General features: G+C 42.0%; 2 protein-coding genes and 1 non-coding gene across 3 annotated transcripts; 1 reads left to right on the top strand and 2 right to left on the bottom strand.

Annotated features, from left to right (window-relative positions):
• Positions 1–2,981: 2,981 nt before the first annotated feature.
• Positions 2,982–3,075, bottom strand: trnai-uau (transfer RNA isoleucine (anticodon UAU)). The gene is made up of 2 exons: positions 3,038–3,075; positions 2,982–3,017 (listed from the first exon to the last, which is right to left on the bottom strand). It is a non-coding gene; the product is annotated as a tRNA-Ile (tRNA).
• Positions 3,076–9,573: 6,498 nt separating this feature from the next.
• Positions 9,574–12,509, top strand: noxo1b (NADPH oxidase organizer 1b). The gene is made up of 8 exons (XM_028568575.1): positions 9,574–9,746; positions 9,863–9,943; positions 10,046–10,118; positions 10,372–10,555; positions 10,643–10,845; positions 10,957–11,064; positions 11,416–11,533; positions 11,810–12,509. The coding sequence occupies exons 1-8, from the start codon at positions 9,672–9,674 to the stop codon at positions 12,507–12,509; spliced, it is 1,542 nt and encodes a 513-aa protein (XP_028424376.1). The 5' UTR covers positions 9,574–9,671.
• Positions 12,510–18,347: 5,838 nt separating this feature from the next.
• On the bottom strand, positions 18,348–21,349 carry LOC114548588 (NADPH oxidase organizer 1). Its single transcript, XM_028568574.1, has 8 exons — positions 21,237–21,349; positions 21,041–21,121; positions 20,876–20,948; positions 20,337–20,537; positions 20,063–20,221; positions 19,844–19,951; positions 19,324–19,441; positions 18,348–19,047 (listed from the first exon to the last, which is right to left on the bottom strand). Exons 1-8 carry the CDS (start codon positions 21,309–21,311, stop codon positions 18,348–18,350), a joined length of 1,515 nt encoding a protein of 504 aa, XP_028424375.1. The 5' UTR covers positions 21,312–21,349.
• Between the last annotated feature and the right edge of the window lie 618 nt (positions 21,350–21,967).

The raw sequence follows: 21,967 nt of genomic DNA, 5'->3' as shown, positions 1-21,967 counted from the left end.
TACGCTACTTCATAGTCCAGACCTATAGGCGCGCTGTTTCTTCTACAGAAATTCACCAAAAACGGAGAAGAAGAGCATAGTCACTTCCACTTCCAATCATAACATGACTAGCTAGATTATAACGTTCTCTTAATACATCCGTGGACTATAATACCTTTCACCACTGCCGCCGCAAGAAAACGTGTCTTTGTTTACATTGTATAATGTGCTGTTGGATTGCTTTTTATTTTGCATGATTGCAGCGCACTACTAGCGAGCTAACGTTAGCTAGCTCTAACATCGGCAGTCAAACAAACATCAATGATCCATGAATGATGTCTTTTTAATAATCTATACGTTTTTCTTGCGGTAGCCTTTTTACAATAAGCCGTGGTAAAAGTTACTATAATCCGTTCAAGGAGTTTATAAGCAGACAGATTAGCTAGCTAGTTGATAAATTGTCTACTTTATAAACAGATAGCCATAGCAGCTAACGTTAACGTTACTTCGCTGCTGGAGCGGTCAGCTACTTTAGCGGTCAGCTACTTTAGCGGTCAGCTACTGTAGCGATGTTTAACGTTGGCTACATAACGTTAGCAATATATCTTGTGTAGAATCTAGAGGGAAGGGTCAGGAAGCAGAGACACAGTATTAGATGATTTTTTTTCCTCCCACAAATAGTCCGCCTCACTTTGGATAAGACGGTACCTTTCTGCAAGTCTGGTGGGTTTTTTTTCATTCTTTATGGGAAAGCAAAAGATAAAGAAAGATTGGAGAAACAATACTGAAAAAATAATACTACACCGCTAAAATGATTTTCACCTTACAGGCTGTAGATATTGTCATTGTAAGAAAGCAAGTGTCGCTGATAACATTGAAGATGAATGACAATCATTAGTTCATTTAGTATCACCTGTGCTTACCTAAAGTGACATGTCAAAATGTCTTCAGTGAAAGAGGCCTATAGCGTTGAAAATATTTCAATAGTTCAAATATTATTACCTACACTTCTAAGATTATAACAGAGCTTGGTTTTGCTCGTGCATTTGAAAATGAGGTGTATTGTTATCCTATTTTATCTGATCATTCTATAACTTGTATTTAGGCCATATCTGATCTATAGCTAGAAGTGATGAACTTTAGCCTACTTTTAGAAGACACTTCTCTGGAAACATCTGGAAAGTCTTATCAATGGGGGGCCCCAAGATGGAGAAAGAAGGCCAGTTGGCTTGTAGCCATTGGTCAATTATTGATCCAAACCCCACCTTATGTTACCCAAAGTATAGTACATATATACCATGTTCAAACAAAGAAAGTCTGAGGACCACTGGAGAATCTGGGAAAACGGTCCTCTCCGAACTCTGCAGGGCTTGTAAATTGATGCTGATTTCTTGGATGTGAATAAACCTTTATAATCAAGAAACAGTGTCGGTGGATTCCTCTCCACATAGCATTACAGCATCGCTACCAAATACACTACAAAAACTAGGAAAAGCTAACCGCTTAGCCGCCAGACTGGAGTTAAGGATTTCAGGCCTATCTTGGTCGTTGACCAGCTCGCTCCTTTTCACTCATTAGTCGGTGCGGTGTCAAACAGCGTCAACACTCAGTTGACAGTTCATTTGTAGGCATTCAAACGTGGACATAACATCAACACAAACTTGGTGGGGAGATATCACAACAAATCTGAGACGCCTCAGTCACTCTCTCTGAACTCCACAGCAACCCCTCGAGTCGTACAGAGCAAATAGATCCACTGATGATCTCCACAGCCCTCCACACTGTTCTCAGCCACCTGGAACATCCATCGTAAGAATGCTCTACTGTCGACTACAGTTCGGCCTTTATTACCATCATAACGACATCCTAGTGGATAAACTGGCTGCCCTGGATTTCCCCCCTGCCACCTGTGCCTGGATTAAAGACTTTCTTACAAACTGCCCGCAGACCGTCAAAATCGGAGCCCACAGCTTCTCCACACGCACGCTCAGCTCCGGCTCCCCACAGGGTTGTGTGCTGAGCCCATTCCTGTATGCCACATGTGTCAAACTCAAGGCCCGCGGGCCAAATCCGGCCCGTTGCAGATTTTGATCCGGCCCGTATATCAATTTGGGTTCACAATAAATTTTGGTTTAGTTTTGCGCCAAACCAAAAACACAGGAAAGTGTTTTTTAAACTGCAATTACCTGACATTTAAAGCAGAATATGGCAGATTTTCCGACTCTGAGACTCAGAAATTCCCCCAGAAGCAGCAGACATACCTGCAAACTCAGAAGGGCTGAAAAAGGTGACACATCTCTGATGACTTTTGTAGGGCTTCATGTCAACAAAAAGCGTACAAAAACGTCAGAAAAAGCAACAAATTTACAAAAAGGTGACAAAAAGTTGGAACAAAAACAACAAAACTGAGGAAAAAAGCTACCAAAATGTAAAAAAAAAAAAAAAAAAAGTGACATGCAGTAACAAAAGCACGTCAATAAACTCTCCATGTCTGGCCCTCGGTGTGATTCTCTTTTTCCAGTGTGGCCATCTGGGAAAATGAGTTTGACAGCCCTGCTGTATGCCATCTACACCCATGACTACACACCCACCAACACAATAATCAAATTTGCAGACGACACCACCTTGGTGGGGCTCATAACTGAAGGAGACGAGGGACGAGGTGCAGCAACTGGCAGAGTGGTCTACTAGAAACCACCTGACTCTCAACAAAAAACAAACAAGGAGGTGGTCATAGATTTCAGGAGGATGTGTCCCTCCCCACATCAAATGCAAAAACCTCTATGTCCCATTCACTGGGTCCTTTGTTAGTTTATATTTATTCATATGGCATATCCCAAATATTCTTCATCCTAATCCTTAAATTAAACTCCCAAAAGCACCACCTGAACACGTTTTCTATAAACTAGGCAGCATCTGACTGCTAGTCTTTATCGTCAGGGTTTTCTTTTTATCAGTGTTTCTTGATCTTTTTAATAAACCACTCCATGGTAAAACTCTGCTGCTCCAGGTGAGGCTTGAACTCACAACCTCGGCATCACTCTGCAGGTTACTGTCTTATAAGTACCGCGCGCTGACCGATTGCGCCACTGGAGCCTATAGGGTATGAAGTTCAGTTGTTGGAAAATGACTGAATGGGTGGAGCTGTGCTGGGCGTTTGCTCAGGTCACCTAAAACAACAAAGATAAAGATGGAATAATATTTCACCACCGAAAAAAGGAGAGGCCGTTTAGCTGGATTTACAAGGAATCCATGCACATACTCCACTTTTACCTCACACACTCACACACTCACACACACACACACACACACACACACACACACACACACACACACACTTATCTGTGTGCAAGCTAAAAGGTTGTCTGTATGCAAGCAATAAAGTAAAAAAAAATGTTGTTGCCACACATAACATTTCGGACTGAAAAATGTCAAACTTATGTAATACAGGAATAACAGGCACTATATCACTTCTAAAAATAAGTTATAAATAAATAAGTTGAGGTGGATGTTGTTGCCTTTAGCACCATTACCTTTAGCACTATACTACCTTTTAAAGTCCCATTCCATTTAGCTCCGTTTATTTTTTCCTTTTCAGTCCGTGTTTGTGTTAGCCTACTCTTTGCTTTTCCCACGTCCCCCTGTACCTGTGTAAAGCATCCTTGGGTTTTCATGCTTTGGCTCGTGACACAGTGATAGTGATGCCCGGTTTAGTTCACTATACATCCACAGTAGGTAGCCGTATGCAACACTTGAAATGCAATGACGCATAACTTATTCTTTCATTTTAAATGAATGTTTTTTTTCGTCTGAGCAAAACATTCATCGCAACTACATGACCTCCCTGTAACGCTAACACTACTGCTGTTGTCCAAAGCTGCCGCTAGAATCCAATGTAAATGGACTTAGGTGTCTTTCTAGTCTTAACGACAACTCAAAGCTTTTTACACACTACAGGCACCATTCAGACACACTGGTGTGCAGAGACTGCCATTCAGGGTGTCATAGTTCAATAAAAAGAATTCCTGCACATTCACACCCCGATGGAATAGCATGGGCAGCAATTTGGGTTTGAAGTTTCTGGTTTCTTTGGCCAAGGAGACTTGACATGTGCAGTGCAGAGGCTAGGGTTGAAAGAAGCGATATTCCAATTGGTAGATGACGCTCTACCACCTGAGCCACAACCGCCAAAAACAATCTCTTTATTTGGAGGCCGGTGCACTAGCTCACTATTGGTCACTAACGAACGCAGGGGAAGCCCAAAACACTGTGACCGACCTGAAGCTGAATCACACGTTCAAATATTTTCTGGTTGTCAGATGTTATCTAATGGCGTTTACATGTTAGCAATCAGCTATTTAATGTCAATCAGACCATGACTGCAGGTTTCAGGGCATTAGGTAATTCTTTGATTGCTCGGTTGTGGCTCAATTTTCCATCTCTCCTTGGGTTTAAATAGATGGAACGTGGATACGGCTCACCATTCAGCTGAGAGTCTTTGTTTGACTTTTGAAATCTCAACCATTCTTCTGACGTCACTGCGTTTCCATCCAACTATTTTGTGAATTCTGCATTTGAGGAATGAGTTTGCGAACCTGCATGACTAAAAGACTGAATCCTGAAATGCTTAAAAGGTTCAATATACGCTTCAATATTTTTTTATGTGCTTTACATTTTCCGCTTGATAATGAGACAAGACTCAAAAACAGATCTGGAATGACATTCAGATCAGAACACTACCATCCATCACATACTTCAAAAAGACATACAAACTGTTCCTTCTCAACAGTTACACTTGCACACATTAATTGTTCATGTATTGTCCAAGTCTGTATTGTTGTTTTTAGTTGTCTGTATCCGTCTAGCCCATGCTAATTTCCTGTACAAGTGTTTCTGTCTTCATGTGCCGTAACTATGTTCTATGTTCTATGTTTCTGCAGAACAGAAACCTGCTGGAAACCAGTTTTTAAACAGAATTAGGCCCGTTTATATTGTAACTTAATGTTACTTTTAACTTTCCTGTATAATAAATGAAATAAAATGAAATCACTGAGGCTACACAGCCGTGCTTTGAGCTAACTGATAACATCAGTAAGCTAACATACTCAAATGACAATGCTTACATGCTGAAATTTAGCAGATATGTTTAATCGTTCAGAGATCAGCATGCTAACATTTGCTAATTAGTGCTAAGCAAAAAACAACAGCTAAGGCTAATGGGAATGTTCTTAGTTGTGCTGGTATTTAAAGCAAAGTATTGAATTCACTCAGTATTTTGTTTTAGACATTCACAAAAGCTCACACTTTTAAATTGCCTTTTGATTAACAACACCCATCTGAATTTTAAATGTGAGAATAGATTATTTCCAAACAAAAACTTTTTTTTTCTCCATCACAACTAAATTCCGAGATTTGTCACCGCGTTGACATTACAGCTATAATTAGACTATTGTTAGGTACAAAAAAGAGCCTCCTGTTTTCCTGTTCAAACATTAATGTGATTCCTTGAAGGAAGCATTTCTCGCACGTTCCAATAATCTATTTATAGGTTAATCATGTAACGATTTACTGCACGTTTGGCAGACCACTTACAGGTCAGCTCTCTATAACCTATTCTCATAATGAAGGAATTGTATACTTTCTGTAGAAATATTTCCTTTTGTGCTTATTGACAACTTGTGCTCTGTGGGGTAAATCAATAGCTGCACCAAAATTCAGGCAATCCATCAAATACTTTTCCAAATATTTCACTTAAAGCTACAAAAGTAACTTCATGGGGCTAAAAAAAAAGTCAGTAAGATTCGTCCTCTGGGGACATGAATGGCTGTACAATATTTAATGGCAATCCAGGTATTGGGATATTTCAGTCTGGACCAAAAATACATTATTCAGCTCTTTAATACCTATTCTATAAATAATAAAGGAATTGTATACTTTCTGTAGAAATATTTTTCACCCCTGACTTATGGACATATGCTTTACCTCAGATATTATTTTTGAAATATTTATAGTGAAATACAAAACAGTGAGAGTGATCTGGGTGTAGAGACAGTCTAATATATTAATTCTTTAACATTACTGACTGCCACACACAGACACACACGCGCAAAAGTTGTTCGCCAACCAACTGACATTGATGTCCCTACAGTCACGATGCTATTAGCATAGGGAAAAATCTGGACAAAAGTTGGAAAAAAAACTAACAAAGAGCAAACTTCACTCATAAAACACATAAACACAAAACTCACATACAAGCTAAATATTTGGTGGGAAGCAGAAATGAAAATATTCTCCGGATTATTTAGATGTGTTACGACCCTATAAATCAGAGATTAACCATTGATGTAAAAAATAACTGAAGGAAAGATGGGAGGCGCTTATTAACAAAATGATCAGTACAATTTATTAACAAAACAAGCAGAAATGTGGCAAGGCGAGATTGCCACGGTCAGGCAAAGGCCGATCTACAACGAAACCGAGCAACAGCGTTAGTAAATGACAAAACCAAAACCTAAACTAATAACAAAGGTAAATGAAGTAAAACCTACTCACACATGCTCTGGGTTGCACTAAGCGCCGCACAGAGCCACGGTGCCGCTACAAAATAGCCTCAGGAAGGAACTTGTTTTGGTGGAACATGTGTACGTTCAAAAGTAGTTTTAGTCGTGCATCAGAAAACTCTGATTGGACAGATAGTCTAGCTAGCTGTCTGGATTTACCCTGCAGAGATCTGAGGAGCAGTTAACCAGAGTCCTCATGAATCCACCGGAGTTTAGAATGGCAACGCAAAGAAAGCGGTAAGGTAACGGACATCCGGGCGAAAAGAGCGCGATCCGGCGGAATTTCCGGCATAGACTATATAGTCATATACACTGACTGGTTGGGATCAGCAACGCAGTCAACCCCTGCAGATATACTCAACTATCATCTCAGTTTCACCAAGTTACACACTGCCTCTTTATTTGCCACAAGGATGCGTTGCCCAAAACCCTCCAAAAAATGTTTCCGATGGTAATTCACAATGATGGAACAACTTTATGAACGCACAAAACACCCCATACACGCCTGTCAGCACTGATTAGTTTGAATGTTTAGTGAAAGAAAAGCACAGCATGACACAAGTATAAAACTACAGCCTCCCAGCGACAGGGTCAAGAAGGGATTCAAACTGGTTTCATTTCCTGATAATTACACCGTGAATAAAGAATGCAAGGTTGTTTTGAGGTTAAGTCAAAGTCATTCATGTAGTCATCAGTCTATGAGCTGAGCAGACTAGAACTATGTACCTCCCGCTGCCAAGTGTCCTAGTTACCGAAGGAGTAGCCCTTACATAAGAACCTTATGTAAAGAATGTTCCAGGTAATAGTCAACCCCGCAGCTGTTACCACAATTTTGAGTTTTGGCTTGAACGTTTTTAAAGAAACATTAATATAGGTGATTCCAACCTTTTGAACGGTAATACATAATGTAAGCCTTCAAAAATGTGCACGATTATGAACTATAATATATTTGCAACAAAAATGAACTCCCGGCAGCTTTGATCACAGCAGTTATGCTTGGTTTCTTCGGCTGAAGTACGTGTTGTTTTCCATTACAAAGCGGGACGTGTGTCACACTTTTTGTATATGCTATGTTATTAAAACACAATGCTAGCTCGGTAATTACCACTTGTTTCCATCTATGCTTCTCTCTGTACTTTATCTCCTTCATTGCAATTGTTGCAGCTGCTTTTCTTTGCATGATACATTCACATGCAGAATATACGTAACATAAATCTATACATACATACATAACATAAATGACATAAATCTGTGGTAACACTTTACTTGAAGGTATCGACATAATCCTGACATGACACTGTCATAACTATGACATGACACTGTCATGAACGTGTCATAAACATTATAAACAAGTCATAAATGTTTATGACTTCTGTCATTAAGTGTCATTCGTTTTTTGTCATGACAAGTTGATGCTGTTTGGGTTGTCTTGATTATGACAAGTTGACATTAAATTAGTTTGGGATGTCTTTGTAATGACAACTTGACATTACCCAGGATGACATTACCAGAGGATGTCTTTGTCATAACAACTTGACATAATGTCATCCTGTTTAATGTCAAGTTGTCTTAATAAGGACACTCGAAAGAAATGTAATGTCAAGTTGTCATGACAGAGACATCTTCTGGTAAAGTCATCCTTGTTAATGTCAAGTTGTCATTACAAGGACATCACAAACTAATTTAATGTCAACTTGTCATGACCAAGACAACTTATGGTAATGTCATTTTCATTAATGTCAACTTGTCATAATCAAGACAACCCAAACAATGTCAACTTGTCATGACAAAAACCCAATGACATTTAATGACAGAAGTCCTAAACGTTTATGACACGTTCATGAAAGTGTCATGCCACGATTATGTCGATACCTTCAAGTAAAGTGTTACCAAATCTGTTTAGTGTTATTCCTTATAATGTACTGATACATTGGCAATTGTTCACAAAAAAAAATACCGCAACTGCTGACTATACTGTAGGTCATATGGGGAAAATGGGAAAAACATATTTTCAACTGATCTCATGCAATTATTAACAAACACAACACATGCATTGCAATCAGGTGATTAAAGTGTGAGTTGTGTAACTAATTGCCTGTTGCTTACGTGAGATGTTGTTTGTTCTTTTCCTTACGGGAAACATGCCAGTCACTTCATGACAGATGCCCTTTTCAATTCGACATGATGTCTGTGATGCTCATGGGTGTGTGTTCTTATTAAATTATCTAAAAGACGTGTTCGTTCTGATTTCTGGAGAAAGGAGGAGAGGCTGGGGTCGAATGGAAAGTTAAGCAAGAGGTTAAATAAAACAACATGAAAACGACAGTCAAAACACAATCAAACATAAAACATAAAACACTGCCAGCAGCAGACTGCAAAACATGCTTCCCCTGTCGGGTCACAGTTAGCAGCCATGCGACATGACAAAACAAATACACTGTAAACAGCTGACTGCAGCAGTTTCCCCTTGCGGGGTCACAGGCCGTAGTGTCGAATCTTTCTCCTGCTCCCACATTTATTCCTGTCTCTCAGGATAAGGACCCACCTCTGAATTTCAAGTCACAGACTAAAGTTGTTTGTCATGGAAGTGTTGATTCTACAGTAATATGCATTTCCTTTGTTCCAATCACGTCTAGCTCAACAGGGGATGGCTCCCCAAAAAGAGACAACAGTCACCTTTCCTGTGGGGACAATGAGTCTCCCACAGTATGCTAAATAACAGCCATGACCTAATTAATTCTTCAGAAGCCGGGCTTTGGGTGAGGCAGCCAAATGCTTATTAGTGTAGTGTGATGCAATCGGTTGATTCAGTGCTTCCTCCAGCTACAGTGTTCATTCAACTAAAAGAACATTTTTATCAGACATCCCCAATGTTTTAACTTTTTTTAAACCTAACATGTGACAGAAGATCCATTTAAAGCTGTCAGACAAGCCCCGGCATGTTTGGCGTTCCTGCATCCTTTTTGCAACCCTCAGGTGTTCTTCACTCTGACTCCGCCTCCATTATTTGAAGCCTATATCTGCAGCAGCAGCCTCTATGGTCTGGCAGAGCAGCAGAAGCAGTTCAGCCAGAGACTGAAGGTCAATAAAGCAGCTATTCATCCTGAGAGCTGAGACACAAACAAGAGCACAATGGCCGGTGAACAACGCTTTGTAATCAGTGCCCGCATTATAGGAGCCGTCCACAGGGACACACCAAAACTCAGGGTGAGTTAAGACCTCAGATGTTATGAGTTATGTTCACTTGTTATTATCTTTGCTGTATTTGTGTATGGGGAAACTCCTGGTCTCTAAGCCTTTTATTTTGTTCTCTTTCTCCACAGATGTTCATGATGTCTGCGTTATGGTCTGATGAGACTAAAGTTATTGTCTACAGGTCCTTCCAGGATTTCAAGAATTTACATGTAAGTAAAAAAAGAATAGCCACTTAGTATACTCAATGTGCTGTTTATTTTGAACAAAATGAATACTAAAAATTATTTTTGTTGTCGTTTTTTTCCAAACAGAGGCAGCTGAAAAAGAGGTTCCCTGTCATGAACCCTTTCAGGAGAAACGACAGAGTGATCCCCAAATTTAGAGGTAAGATTATTTCAACTGTGCGTTACAAGGTGTATTTAAATGAGAAAATGTGTATCTGCAGTCAGTAATTAGAGGAATAACCAACTAAAACAGTTTAATATATCTACAAACGGTTTATTTAGCTTGCTTGCCTTCTGCTGTACAATGTTGAATCCTTAAAGATCCTTAAGAAAAATGCTTTAGAAATAAAGTTCTTATGGTCATCTTCAACTAATGTATTAATCCTGAAAGCTTTTTCCTCTCCTCCCTCCAGGGCAGGCCAGGACAAGCAGGCTCCAGCAGAAAGGATCCAAGCGATCCGTCCAACGAATGAAGTTCCTGGAGAGCTACTGCAACAAACTGCTGAAGTGCGAGCCGACTGTGACTCAGAGCTCAGAGGTGGCACAGTTCTTCCTGCCCAAAGACCATGACCTGCAGCCAGACTTCACCAAGAACAGGTTGGTTGTCATGTCAGTGTGTCAGCTCAAATTATGAGGCAAATAGGAGTTCTTGATTATTAAATGTCTGACTTCTCTCTCACACAGCATCATGATGCTGCTGTGTGATGATCTGCCCGATGGTGAAGGAGGCAGTGATGTGACTCGCCAGCAGGCAGGAAACATCACTCACCCGTTTGTCACCCAGACCTACCGCTGCGTGGCTGCGTACGAGACGAAGGATACCAAGAACCGTCCATTTAAAGTCGCTGTGGATGAGAAGCTGGATGTGCTGATCAAAGACCCAGCAGGTCAGTGCTTTAGCTTTCATGCAGCTGCTTACTGAAAATCCGCAATAAAAACACGAGCTTCCCCCACACCCATTTCTCTTATGCTGAAAGTATGTTTGATTTCCTCTCCAGGTTGGTGGCTGGTGGAGAACGAGGATAAGATTTTGGCTTGGTTCCCTGCTCCCTACCTGGAGTTATGGGATGGAGAGGACGATGATAACGCTGGATTCCAGCTTGCAGGTGTGTGTCACTTGTTGTCACAGTTGAATGTTAATGTGCATGAAGTGTGTGCGCATAGAGAATGCACTTGTCACGCAGAAAGAACATTTAACAAGCTTGATCCCATATTTGTACTTGTGTGAGCCTAAAATTACTGTGCCAATCAAAGCATGCCAGATGCACATACAGTACTTCAAATTATTATCAAGCCTATTGTTACCTTAGAAAACAGCCAACACTGGGGAATGTTACTTAACAATTAGAAGTCAACATGGTCATCATCTATTTCCCTTTGCTAAAACTCACTTTTATGAAGATGATCTTTAGATCTATAGCAGTTCCTAAACCAGTTTTCTACTTTGTGACCCTTAGGTGCCCTGTACTGTGCTGTGAGGAGTTACTCGGCTAAGAAGGATGACGAGGTGTCTGTGCCCATTGGCTCTGTGGTGGAGGTGCTGAGGAAGTCTGACAACGGCTGGTGGCTCATCAGGTACCCCAATCTTATCTGTCTGCACTGCAAACAACAGAGAATAGGAATAAAGAGCACATTAAAAGATTCTGTGGTGAAGCGTGCATGAATGCCTCTTCATTGTCTTTTCATGCAAACACATCTTAAACATACCATTGTCTATGTAGAGAGTTAGAAACGTGCTTTTAAATGTCAAATATTTCATGGCTAAATGTCATGAAGTCTAAACTTAATTTAGGGTGTTACCATAGTTTACAATTGTTGAACAACGTTGAAATGAATCCCCTTTTCTTTCAGATTCAATGGCAAGGCAGGTTACATCCCCTCCATGAACCTGCAGCCATACAACAACCCACGGGCAGGCCTCTACAGCCTGCAGAGAAAGCTGCACAGCTCCACTCTGAACCTGGCAACCAGCGGGGAGCCTCAGGCTTCTCGTGCACCCAGCGTCAGCGAGGAAATCAGCCCACGGCGGGGTTCTGCAGGTCAGTCCAGAGGAGAGCCCAGTGTGCTCTGGCATCTCCACAAGGCCCAATCCCTGGACGTCCTCTCTGAGACCCGCTCACAAACACAGATGGAGAGGGACGTCTCGACCTCAGACCGCCGTGCACGCAGCAAGAGCAACAAAAGCAGCACAAGCACCGAGACCAGCTTCTCCAGCTTCTCTTCCAGCAGCGACTCATCCTCAAGTTTAAAAGAGGAAGAGCATGAGAGCTGCACAGGCAGTCCTGCAGCCTCACCCCAGCCCGGTGTCAGCGACAGTGAGGGCAGCTTCCCTGATCTCAGCCTCTCGGACCGCCGCGGCTCCGAAACTAGCTCTGAGAGCTGTGGATCTGTCAGCCCCAAAGGCAGTGAGAAGGCCTCAAACGCTCCCAGGGTGCCACCCAGACCCAAAACAGAGGAGATCCTGACCCGCTGCACCACCATGACCCGCAAGGCAGCACTGGCCACCAAGACCCGGCTACAGATTCACCCAGAGTCCATCCACACCCGCTAGTGTAGAAAATTAACATGTTTCCGGATCTCTGAAGAAGAAGAAGAGGCATGTGTTAAATGAAGATTTAACACAAAGATTTATTAATAAAAATGCTATATTCCACTTGCCCCAGGGTCGGTTACTTTTCACCCTCGTGAGTAAAAAACATCCTTGTTGGCTCTTCGTTGGCATGGTGACATGTTGGACGCATCTCGTTGGTTTCTTTGCTGTCCAATGAGGAAGAACATGCTCTAGACTCTGACCCCCTTGTGGTCATTTTGGGGTCTGTCTTGACCTACTCTTCACAGAGACAAAGTGAGAATTACAACAGCATGATATGGAGTTTAAACCTTAACCATTAAATTCAATCATATTTTCCTAATCCAGCTGCAGCATACAATTTAATACATAAAAACATAAAAATACATGGTTATCAAGAATCAGCATTATTTAAACTTTATTTAACTCAACACTAGGGAATCACAAGCCTCTGATTTATAATGTATTAATGTAACATACTTAATCTGTTCGACCTGACAAGGTATGTCAGTCAAATGGGTTTTGTGCTGCATTGTTCATATCTCTAGACCAAATTTTTGTCATATCAAAGATGGGAGAGAAAGCAATCTTGACAAGCTAAATGTATGCTGAATACTGTAAGATGATGTTTCCAAATGTCATTGGCTATTTGATCAAATAGAACATGGCATATTGGTGGTGAATATTTCACTCAGTGTAATAATAATAATAATAATATTAATAATAATAATAATAATAATGTAGCTTCAGTGAAGCGTTAGAAGAAGCGGGTACAAGAGCAAATACTTTGTTAACCTTTGAAGCCACTTGAGGGCAAATTTACGTGGATTTGATGTATCTCTCTTTACTGTTTGATAATAGAAAATTCACTAAAATATTATGCACATTTTATTTGCTTTATCTTTCCCAGCAGTTATGTTTACTTTTTACTATGTTATATTTTATCATCTTATATACTCTACATACACGGTTTATCCTAATGGAAATGAATGTATAACCTCTAGCTGCATAGAACCCGTCAAAGAATAGACTGCATGCCAAAGTGAAGGTTTTTTGATCGACTTCCAAATAGAATATATGACAGGTGTGGTTAACAAGCTGTCACCTGAAAGAAAGGAATTCCAGTTTCCGTGTTCTCATTTAATTATTGCCTTTTATTTTCTGTTTCTTATTTAGTATGTCTATTGTTCTCCACTTTGTGTTCAGTATATGTACAGCATGTATTATAACGTGGATAACATGAACATGTCAATAAAATCTAACTTTCACCAGTCACCAGATGTCATTTATTTGTTATTCGTTTAATGAATGATTTATCGTCTAATGAATAGTGGCAGAAATGACACTTAGAAATGTGATTGGTAAAAGAAGCTGGACATATTATGGACTAAATAATCACAGTTTTGACTGCAGATTGTCCAAAGAAAAATGGGTTCCCAAAATAATTACAGAATTCAAAATTGAAATGTTGGGGGGATAACGGTTACGACAGAATTCTCCCCTGCCCACATTGTGTCTACTTCTCTTACTTTTGGGGCCAAAACTTGGTGTCTGAATCATACACTTTTATCTCTGGTAAAATAATGGGGGTGGCTGTAGCTCGGTCGATAGGGACTTTGGAACTTGCTAACAAGTCTTGGACAGCTAACTTGGACTGGTAGCTGGAGAGGTGTCAGTTCACCTCCTGGGCACTGCCAAGGTTCCTTCGAGCAAGGCACCAAACCACTCTGGGCGCCCCCTCACTCTGACATCTTTCTCCGTTAGTGCATATAGGTCCTGGGCATGTAGGTGTATTCTGGGCCTGTGTGTTAACTAACAACAGAATGAAAAAACTGTATTTCTGTTTCTGTTATTAGGCAAGCTATTGCCAGGATGAAGAACAACAAAAGCGCTGGACCCGATGGAATCCCTGCAGAGGTTTTCAAACATGGAGGATACACCCTTACGCGTCACCTGCACCTCCTGATCCAAAACTTCTGGGAACATGGGACCCTCCCACAGGACTGGAAGGATGCAAACATCGTGGTCATTTACAAACAGAAAGTAGACAGAGCAGTCTGCGGCAACAGCCGTGGGATATCTCTCCTCTCCGTCGCAGGGAAAGTCCTGGCCAAGATCATGCTTAGCAGACTGGTTGAGCACATCTCGGAAGCTGTGCTTCCAGAAAGACTGTGTGGCTTCCGGAAGACCAGATCCACGACAGATGGAAAACTTTTCAACATCCGTCGGCTCCAGGCCCACACAAAGACAAAGACCCGCCAAATCTGTGAGCTTCAGTATGCTGATGACTGTGCCATCTTAGCTCACAGCCCGGACTCTATGCAGCACGCTCTCAACACAATATCCAGTCTTTACCAATCCTTTGGCCTACAGGTAAACACTCAAAAAACTGTGGTCATGTCCCATCTCACTACCCCCTTCCCCACACCCCCCAGTTTTCACATAAATGGTGTTCCACTTAAAACAGTGGACCACTTTACTTACCTCGGCTCCACTTTGTCCTCATGTTGCTCCCTTGACTCAGAAGTACACACCCGGATAAATAAAGCCTCATCATCTTTCGGTCGCCTACGCAGCAGGGTTTTTGAAAACCGTAACCTGAAGATCAGCACCAAGGTGGCTGTTTACAACGCGGTATGTCTCTCCACTCTGCTTTATGGGGCAGAGTCTTGGACCCCATACCGCCAGCACATTACCAACCTAGAGGCCTTCCATAACCGCTGCCTACAGAAGATCCTCAGCTTGTCCTGGGAAGATCGAATCCCCCATACAGACATTCTCAGCAACACTGACTCAATTTGTATGGAAGCAGCGGTGGCCAAAAAACATCTGCACTGGATAGGGCACACCATACGCATGCCTGAACCCCGCCTGCCCCGTCAAGTCCTCTACAGTCAACTAATGGGCGCTAAACGCTCCGCCGGAGGGCAAAAGCGGCGTTTTACGGACTACACCAGAGACCTCCTAAAGCGAGCGAACATCCCTCTCACGCAGCTTGAATCTCAGGTTACCTGTGCTAAAGTAGTCTCTCAGATACACCAAATCAGCCAAGACCGCCGAACCGAGAGGCGCATCCAGAGACACCAGCGGGCGGCTGGTACCCCCCTGGCATCTGGTTTCCCCTGCTCCATCTGCGGACGAGCATCAAGGATCGGACTCTACGCCCACGAGAAGTGGCACCAGCAAACACAATGTCGCTGAACACACCCCCCCACCCCCACCCCTGGAGCAAGCGTCATCATCGAACACGATGGACAGCTAAGAGTGTGTGTGTGTGTGTGTGTACGCGCGTGTGCGTGTGTGCGCATTGTGTGCGTGTGAGTGTGTGGGGGGGGGCATATGTGTCATACATTTACCGGAATAACACACACACACATTTTGGCAGGTCAGTAATGTTGAAGAATGTACTAGGGTGTTATTATAGACAATGGGTGTGGGCATCTGTGTGGCATGAGTGAGGGTGTGGGTGAGTACATAACATGTAACAAGAATATGTATGTATACTATAGTCTTGTTTCTGCTTGTCACTCTTCTTGGTTCAGACACCAAATATTTCTTTTCACACACAATTACACACATATTTTCGAAAATGCTTCCCATGCTGAAATTGCTTTTAAAACAGCATTGTGCCATAACAATACCTGCACACCTCCTGACATAAACAATCAGTGTGTTTCCTCTTTAAGACAATACATCTCATGTATAAAGAAGAAAACATATATTTCTTGGGAGCTACACTAATACAGCAAATTCAGCTTAAGCTCCCCCACCCCATCTTTCCTGTATTAGTGTCCAGTTAGCTTACCAGAACTCCTGCTCCACATCTCATCAAGGAGCTCTCCATCCCTTCATCCCCTCCTTCTTCCCAGCTCATGGCATCACTAACCCTCAAAATATGATGTCACAATGGGGTGTCGTTGCCAAAAGAAATTTCTTCAACGTTCCTATTTTGCTATGTTGATACGTTTTATTATTTAATCATCACACACACACGCACGCACACCTACGCACAGACACACACACACACACACACACACACACACAAAACACACACACATTCTCTTCCTCCTGATTGAACTATAAATGTGGATGTGCTTTTTGACTCAGATATGACTTTTAGCAGACAAGTAAAAAGGATTGTAAAATCCAGCTTTGTCCAGTTTAGTAATATTTCAAAAAATAAAATAATTTCTTTTTCAAGGATGCCTTGACACTATTACCGTAAATGACATAATTTTGTCTCCTCTGCATTATTGCAACACATTATACTTGTGTCTTCGCCAAAATAGCAGGCAAAATATAAAATTGGGGCAAAATGAATCTCCAGAGCTTTAAACCCGATCTGAGAAAAATATGGATTTAAAGCTATAGTGCGTAGTTTCTGTCGCCCCCATGAGGAATTCTAAGTAATGACAATAACACTGTCGGCGCATCCACACGATACAAGCCTTAAGAGATGGCGCACGCGCAAAACAAGATGGACTCTTCAGAAGCAAGGGGGTAAGCTTCGCTTCAGAACTCAAACCTCCTGTGGCGCCATTTTGATGCTGCAAAACGATCACCTCCCGTTAGCATTCCATTGACTGCCATTCATTTTGATGTCACTTTGACAGTGAATAACTTTACATGAAGCGTTTAACAACTCTTTTTGTCCATTTTTTATTTCTAAAGAAACACGACAATGTATAAAAGGCTCCATTACCTTGTACCTTACGTTATGGCTCCGTAGCAGACGTTTTTATAAAAATAGGCTAACGATTGTGTCACATAGTAGAGGAATTACCGTATCGTACAGGAGAAGCTTGCAGGCAGTTTCGACTTACATTAGCTGTTTAAGTTTAATTACTAATGTTAACTAGCATTTTAGTTAGCAATAATTAGCCTGTGCCCATGTTATCTCCTTACATATACCTACGCTCTCCATCTCTGCAAGATTGGGAATGATTGAGATTTCTCTTGGCACAGCTAAAAGAACACTTACAACTTTCAGACACGTTGCTCACGTCACATTTACGTCGTCTCTCTCAGTTGTCTCAGAGGCTGCGCAGTAAAGCAAGAGATCACTGGAAAAGTGCTTCTAATATCCTTCACTGGTCTCCGTCCAGAGCAACGGGGTCTATTGGTCCATTCTTATATACTGTCTATGGTTATACACCCTCTGTCTATATTCAGGGACAACTTGTTACTTTGGTCGTGTAAATGAGATTTTATTGACATGTTTATGTTAAAGTTACATAATCAAGCTGCATTGTGAACAGGTTATAATGCAGTACATACCGTGGACAATATATGCAATATACATATTCATGCAATAAGCAACAAAAATTGATTAAGAACAAAATTCTTTCCCTACACAGATTCCAATGTCCTAACTTGGAAGTCGATCAAAAAGCCTTCACCCTGGCATTCAGTCTATTCATTGAGGTGTACCCACGTAAATTTACCTTTATGTGGCTTCAAAGCAAGAGAAAATAATTTTCCATGACACTGTCACATACATTTTCTTGTACCTGCTCCTTCTAACGCTTCACTGAAGCTACATTATTATTAATATTATTTTTCTTACACAGTGAAATATTCAACCCTAAGGTGCCATGCTCCATTTGATCAAATGGGACAGATTTTAAACATCATCTTACAGTATTCAGCATACATTTATCTTGTCAAGGTTGCTTTCTCTCCCATCTTTGGTATGACAAAAATTTTAAATAGAGATATGGAACAATGTTGCTCAAAACCCATTTGACTGACAGACCCTATAAGGTCGAACAGATTAAGTATGTTACATGGATACATTATAAATCAGAGGCTTGTGATTCCCTAGCGGGTGTGGATGGACTCTGGGTGAATCTGTAGCCGGGTCTTGGTGGCCAGTGCTGCCTTGCGGGTCATGGTGGTGCAGCGGGTCAGGATCTCCTCTGTTTTGGGTCTGGGTGGCACCCTGGGAGCGTTTGAGGCCTTCTCACTGCCTTTGGGGCTGACAGATCCACAGCTCTCAGAGCTAGTTTCGGAGCCGCGGCGGTCCGAGAGGCTGAGATCAGGGAAGCTGCCCTCACTGTCGCTGACACCGGGCTGGGGTGAGGCTGCAGGACTGCCTGTGCAGCTCTCATGCTCTTCCTCTTTTAAACTTGAGGATGAGTCGCTGCTGGAAGAGAAGCTGGAGAAGCTGGTCTCGGTGCTTGTGCTGCTTGTGTTGCTCTTGCTGCGTGCACGGCGGTCTGAGGTCAAGACGTCCCTCTCCATCTGTGTTTGCGAGCGGGTCTCAGAGAGGACGTCCAGGGATTGGGCCTTGTGGAGATGCCAGAGCACACTGGGCTCTCCTCTGGACTGACCTGCAGAACCCCGCCGTGGGCTGATTTCCTCGCTGACGCTGGGTGCACGAGAAGCCTGAGGCTCCCCGCTGGTTGCCAGGTTCAGAGTGGAGCTGTGCAGCTTTCTCTGCAGGCTGTAGAGGCCTGCCCGTGGGTTGTTGTATGGCTGCAGGTTCATGGAGGGGATGTAACCTGCCTTGCCATTGAATCTGAAAGAAAAGGGGATTCATTTCAACGTTGTTCAACAATTGTAAACTATGGTAACACCCTAAATTAAGTTTAGACTTCATGACATTTAGCCATGAAATATTTGACATTTAAAAGCACGTTTCTAACTCTCTACATAGACAATGGTATGTTTAAGATGTGTTTGCATGAAAAGACAATGAAGAGGCATTCATGCACGCTTCAGCACAGAATCTTTTAATGTGCTCTTTATTCCTATTCTCTGTTGTTTGCAGTGCAGACAGATAAGATTGGGGTACCTGATGAGCCACCAGCCGTTGTCAGACTTCCTCAGCACCTCCACCACAGAGCCAATGGGCACAGACACCTCGTCATCCTTCTTAGCCGAGTAACTCCTCACAGCACAGTACAGGGCACCTAAGGGTCACAAAGTAGAAAACTGGTTTAGGAACTGCTGTACAGCTAAAATCTTCTTTCTTGAGACTTGGTAAAATAAGAACAAATACACAGATTGTCTTTATAAAAACAGTTAGGACCATGCCCTGGTGTTGATTGTTTGTACTGTAACAATAGGCTTCATTATATGAGGAAGTATGGCACAATGGATTTTACAGCTGTCACCAATGTCTGTCTTACAAAAGTACAGTTGTGTAATCGAGCTTGAGATGAGTTCTTTCTGTGTGACACATTCTCTATGCACACATGCATTCTTGCACAATAACTTGTGAATTTTACCATTGTGGGATTAATAAATTAATTTAAATTTAATTTTTTTTTTTTTTTTCTTAACATTCAACTGTGACAACAAGTGACACACACCTGCAAGCTGGAATCCAGCGTTATCATCGTCCTCTCCATCCCATAACTCCAGGTAGGGAGCAGGAAACCAAGCCAAACGCTTATCCTCGTTCTCCACCAGCCACCAACCTGGAGAGGAAATCAAACATACTTTCAGCATAAGAGAAATGGGTGTGGGGGAAGCTCGTGTTTTTATTGCTGATTTTCAGTAAGCAGCTGCATGAAAGCTAAAGCACTGACCTGCTGGGTCTTTGATCAGCACATCCAGCTTCTCATCCACAGCGACTTTAAACGGACGGTTCTTGGTATCCTTCGTCTCGTACGCAGCCACGCAGCGGTAGGTCTGGGTGACAAACGGGTGAGTGATGTTTCCTGCCTGCTGGCGAGTCACATCAACGCCTCCTTCCCCATCGGGCAGATCATCACACAGCAGCATCATGATGCTGTGTGAGAGAGAGAGAAGTCAGACATTTAATAATCAAGAACTCCTATTTGCCTCATAATTTGAGCTGACACACTGACATGACAACCAACCTGTTCTTGGTGAAGTCTGGCTGCAGGTCATGGTCTTTGGGCAGGAAGAACTGTGCCACCTCTGAGCTCTGAGTCACAGTCGGCTCGCACTTCAGCAGTTTGTTGCAGTAGCTCTCCAGGAACTTCATTCGTTGGACGGATCGCTTGGATCCTTTCTGCTGGCTGCTGAGCCTGGCCCGATCTGGAGAGAGGAGAGGAAAAAGCTTTCAGGATTAATACATTAGCTGAGAAGAAGATGAGCATACAAACGTTTATTAAGCATTTTTTTCCTAAATACTTACACGCTTAAAACAAAGAAACATATACTGTAAGACATCCACCACACTAATGCAGAATGAAAGGATGCTCTAAGGATTCAACATTGTACCTCAAGAGGACAAGCAAGCTAAATAATCCATGTTTGTAGAGATATAAAACTGTTTTACTTGGTTATTCCTCTTATTACTGGCTGCAAATACACCGTTTCTTAAATGGGAGTATTTAAATACACCTTGTAACACACAGTTGAAATAATCTTACCTCTAAATTTAGGGATCACTCTGTCGTTTCTCCTGAAAGGGTTCATGACAGGGAACATCTTTTTCAGCTGCCGCTGTTTGAAAAAAACGACATTTTTATTAATTATTATTCCCACAAAATAAACAGCACACTGAGCAGACAACGTGGGATTTTTTTGTGACTTACATGGAAATTCTTAAAATCCTGGAAGGACCTGTAGGTAATCACTTCAGTCTCATCAGACCATAACACAGATATCATGAACATCTGTGGAGAGAGAGAACAAAATAAAAGGATGAGAGACCAGAGCTTCCCCATACACAAATACAGCAAAGGTATTAACTAGTGAACATAACTCATAACATCTGAGGTCTTAACTCACCCTGAGTTTTGGTGTGTCCCTGTGGACGGCTCCTATAATGCGGGCACTGATTACAAAGCGTTGTTCACCGGCCATTGTGCTCTTGTTTGTGTCTCAGCTCTCAGGATGAATAGCTGCTTTATTGACCTTTAGTCTCTGGCTGAACTGCTTCTGCTGCTCTGCCAGACCACAGAGGCTGCTGCTGCAGATATAGGCTTCAATAATGGAGGCGGAGTCAGAGTGAAAAACACCTGAGGGCTGGAGAAAAGGATGCACCCATCCACTTATGCAGAGGCTGAGTCAGATAGGTGTAGCTGGATGTTATGACCCATGAGTGTAACAGAGATCAGGTAGGAGAATGTAATAATTAATGGAAAAGAATAATTACTGGCAGGTGTCCTTGGAAAAAAAAAAAATCTGATGCAGATGCATTGCTGGAATCAGGCGATTGTTTAAACAAAGGACTCACTTTTAATTCACTGATTGCATTGGATTGACTGATGATGTTGCCTGGGAAGTAAGATTTATTTGTGTTGATTTACTATTAATTTTATTATTCATCTTCAGTTGAAAATATGCTACATGTTTCCAATATCTGCCCCAAGGTCACCAATTACCTGTCATAATTCTATGTTATCAAATATTTAAGACATAGGCTATTTTGTGACAAATTGCCAAAGTATCAGCAAAGTGTGGTCAATGCTATGGTACCCATGGAACAAGTCACAGAACGAATCTGGCATACAGTGTGC

Source organism: Perca flavescens, chromosome 21, assembly GCF_004354835.1.
Source record: "Perca flavescens isolate YP-PL-M2 chromosome 21, PFLA_1.0, whole genome shotgun sequence".
Taxonomy (NCBI): domain Eukaryota; kingdom Metazoa; phylum Chordata; class Actinopteri; order Perciformes; family Percidae; genus Perca; species Perca flavescens.
Note: the sequence above shows the minus strand (reverse complement) of the source record. Positions and strands in the feature narration are given on the sequence as shown.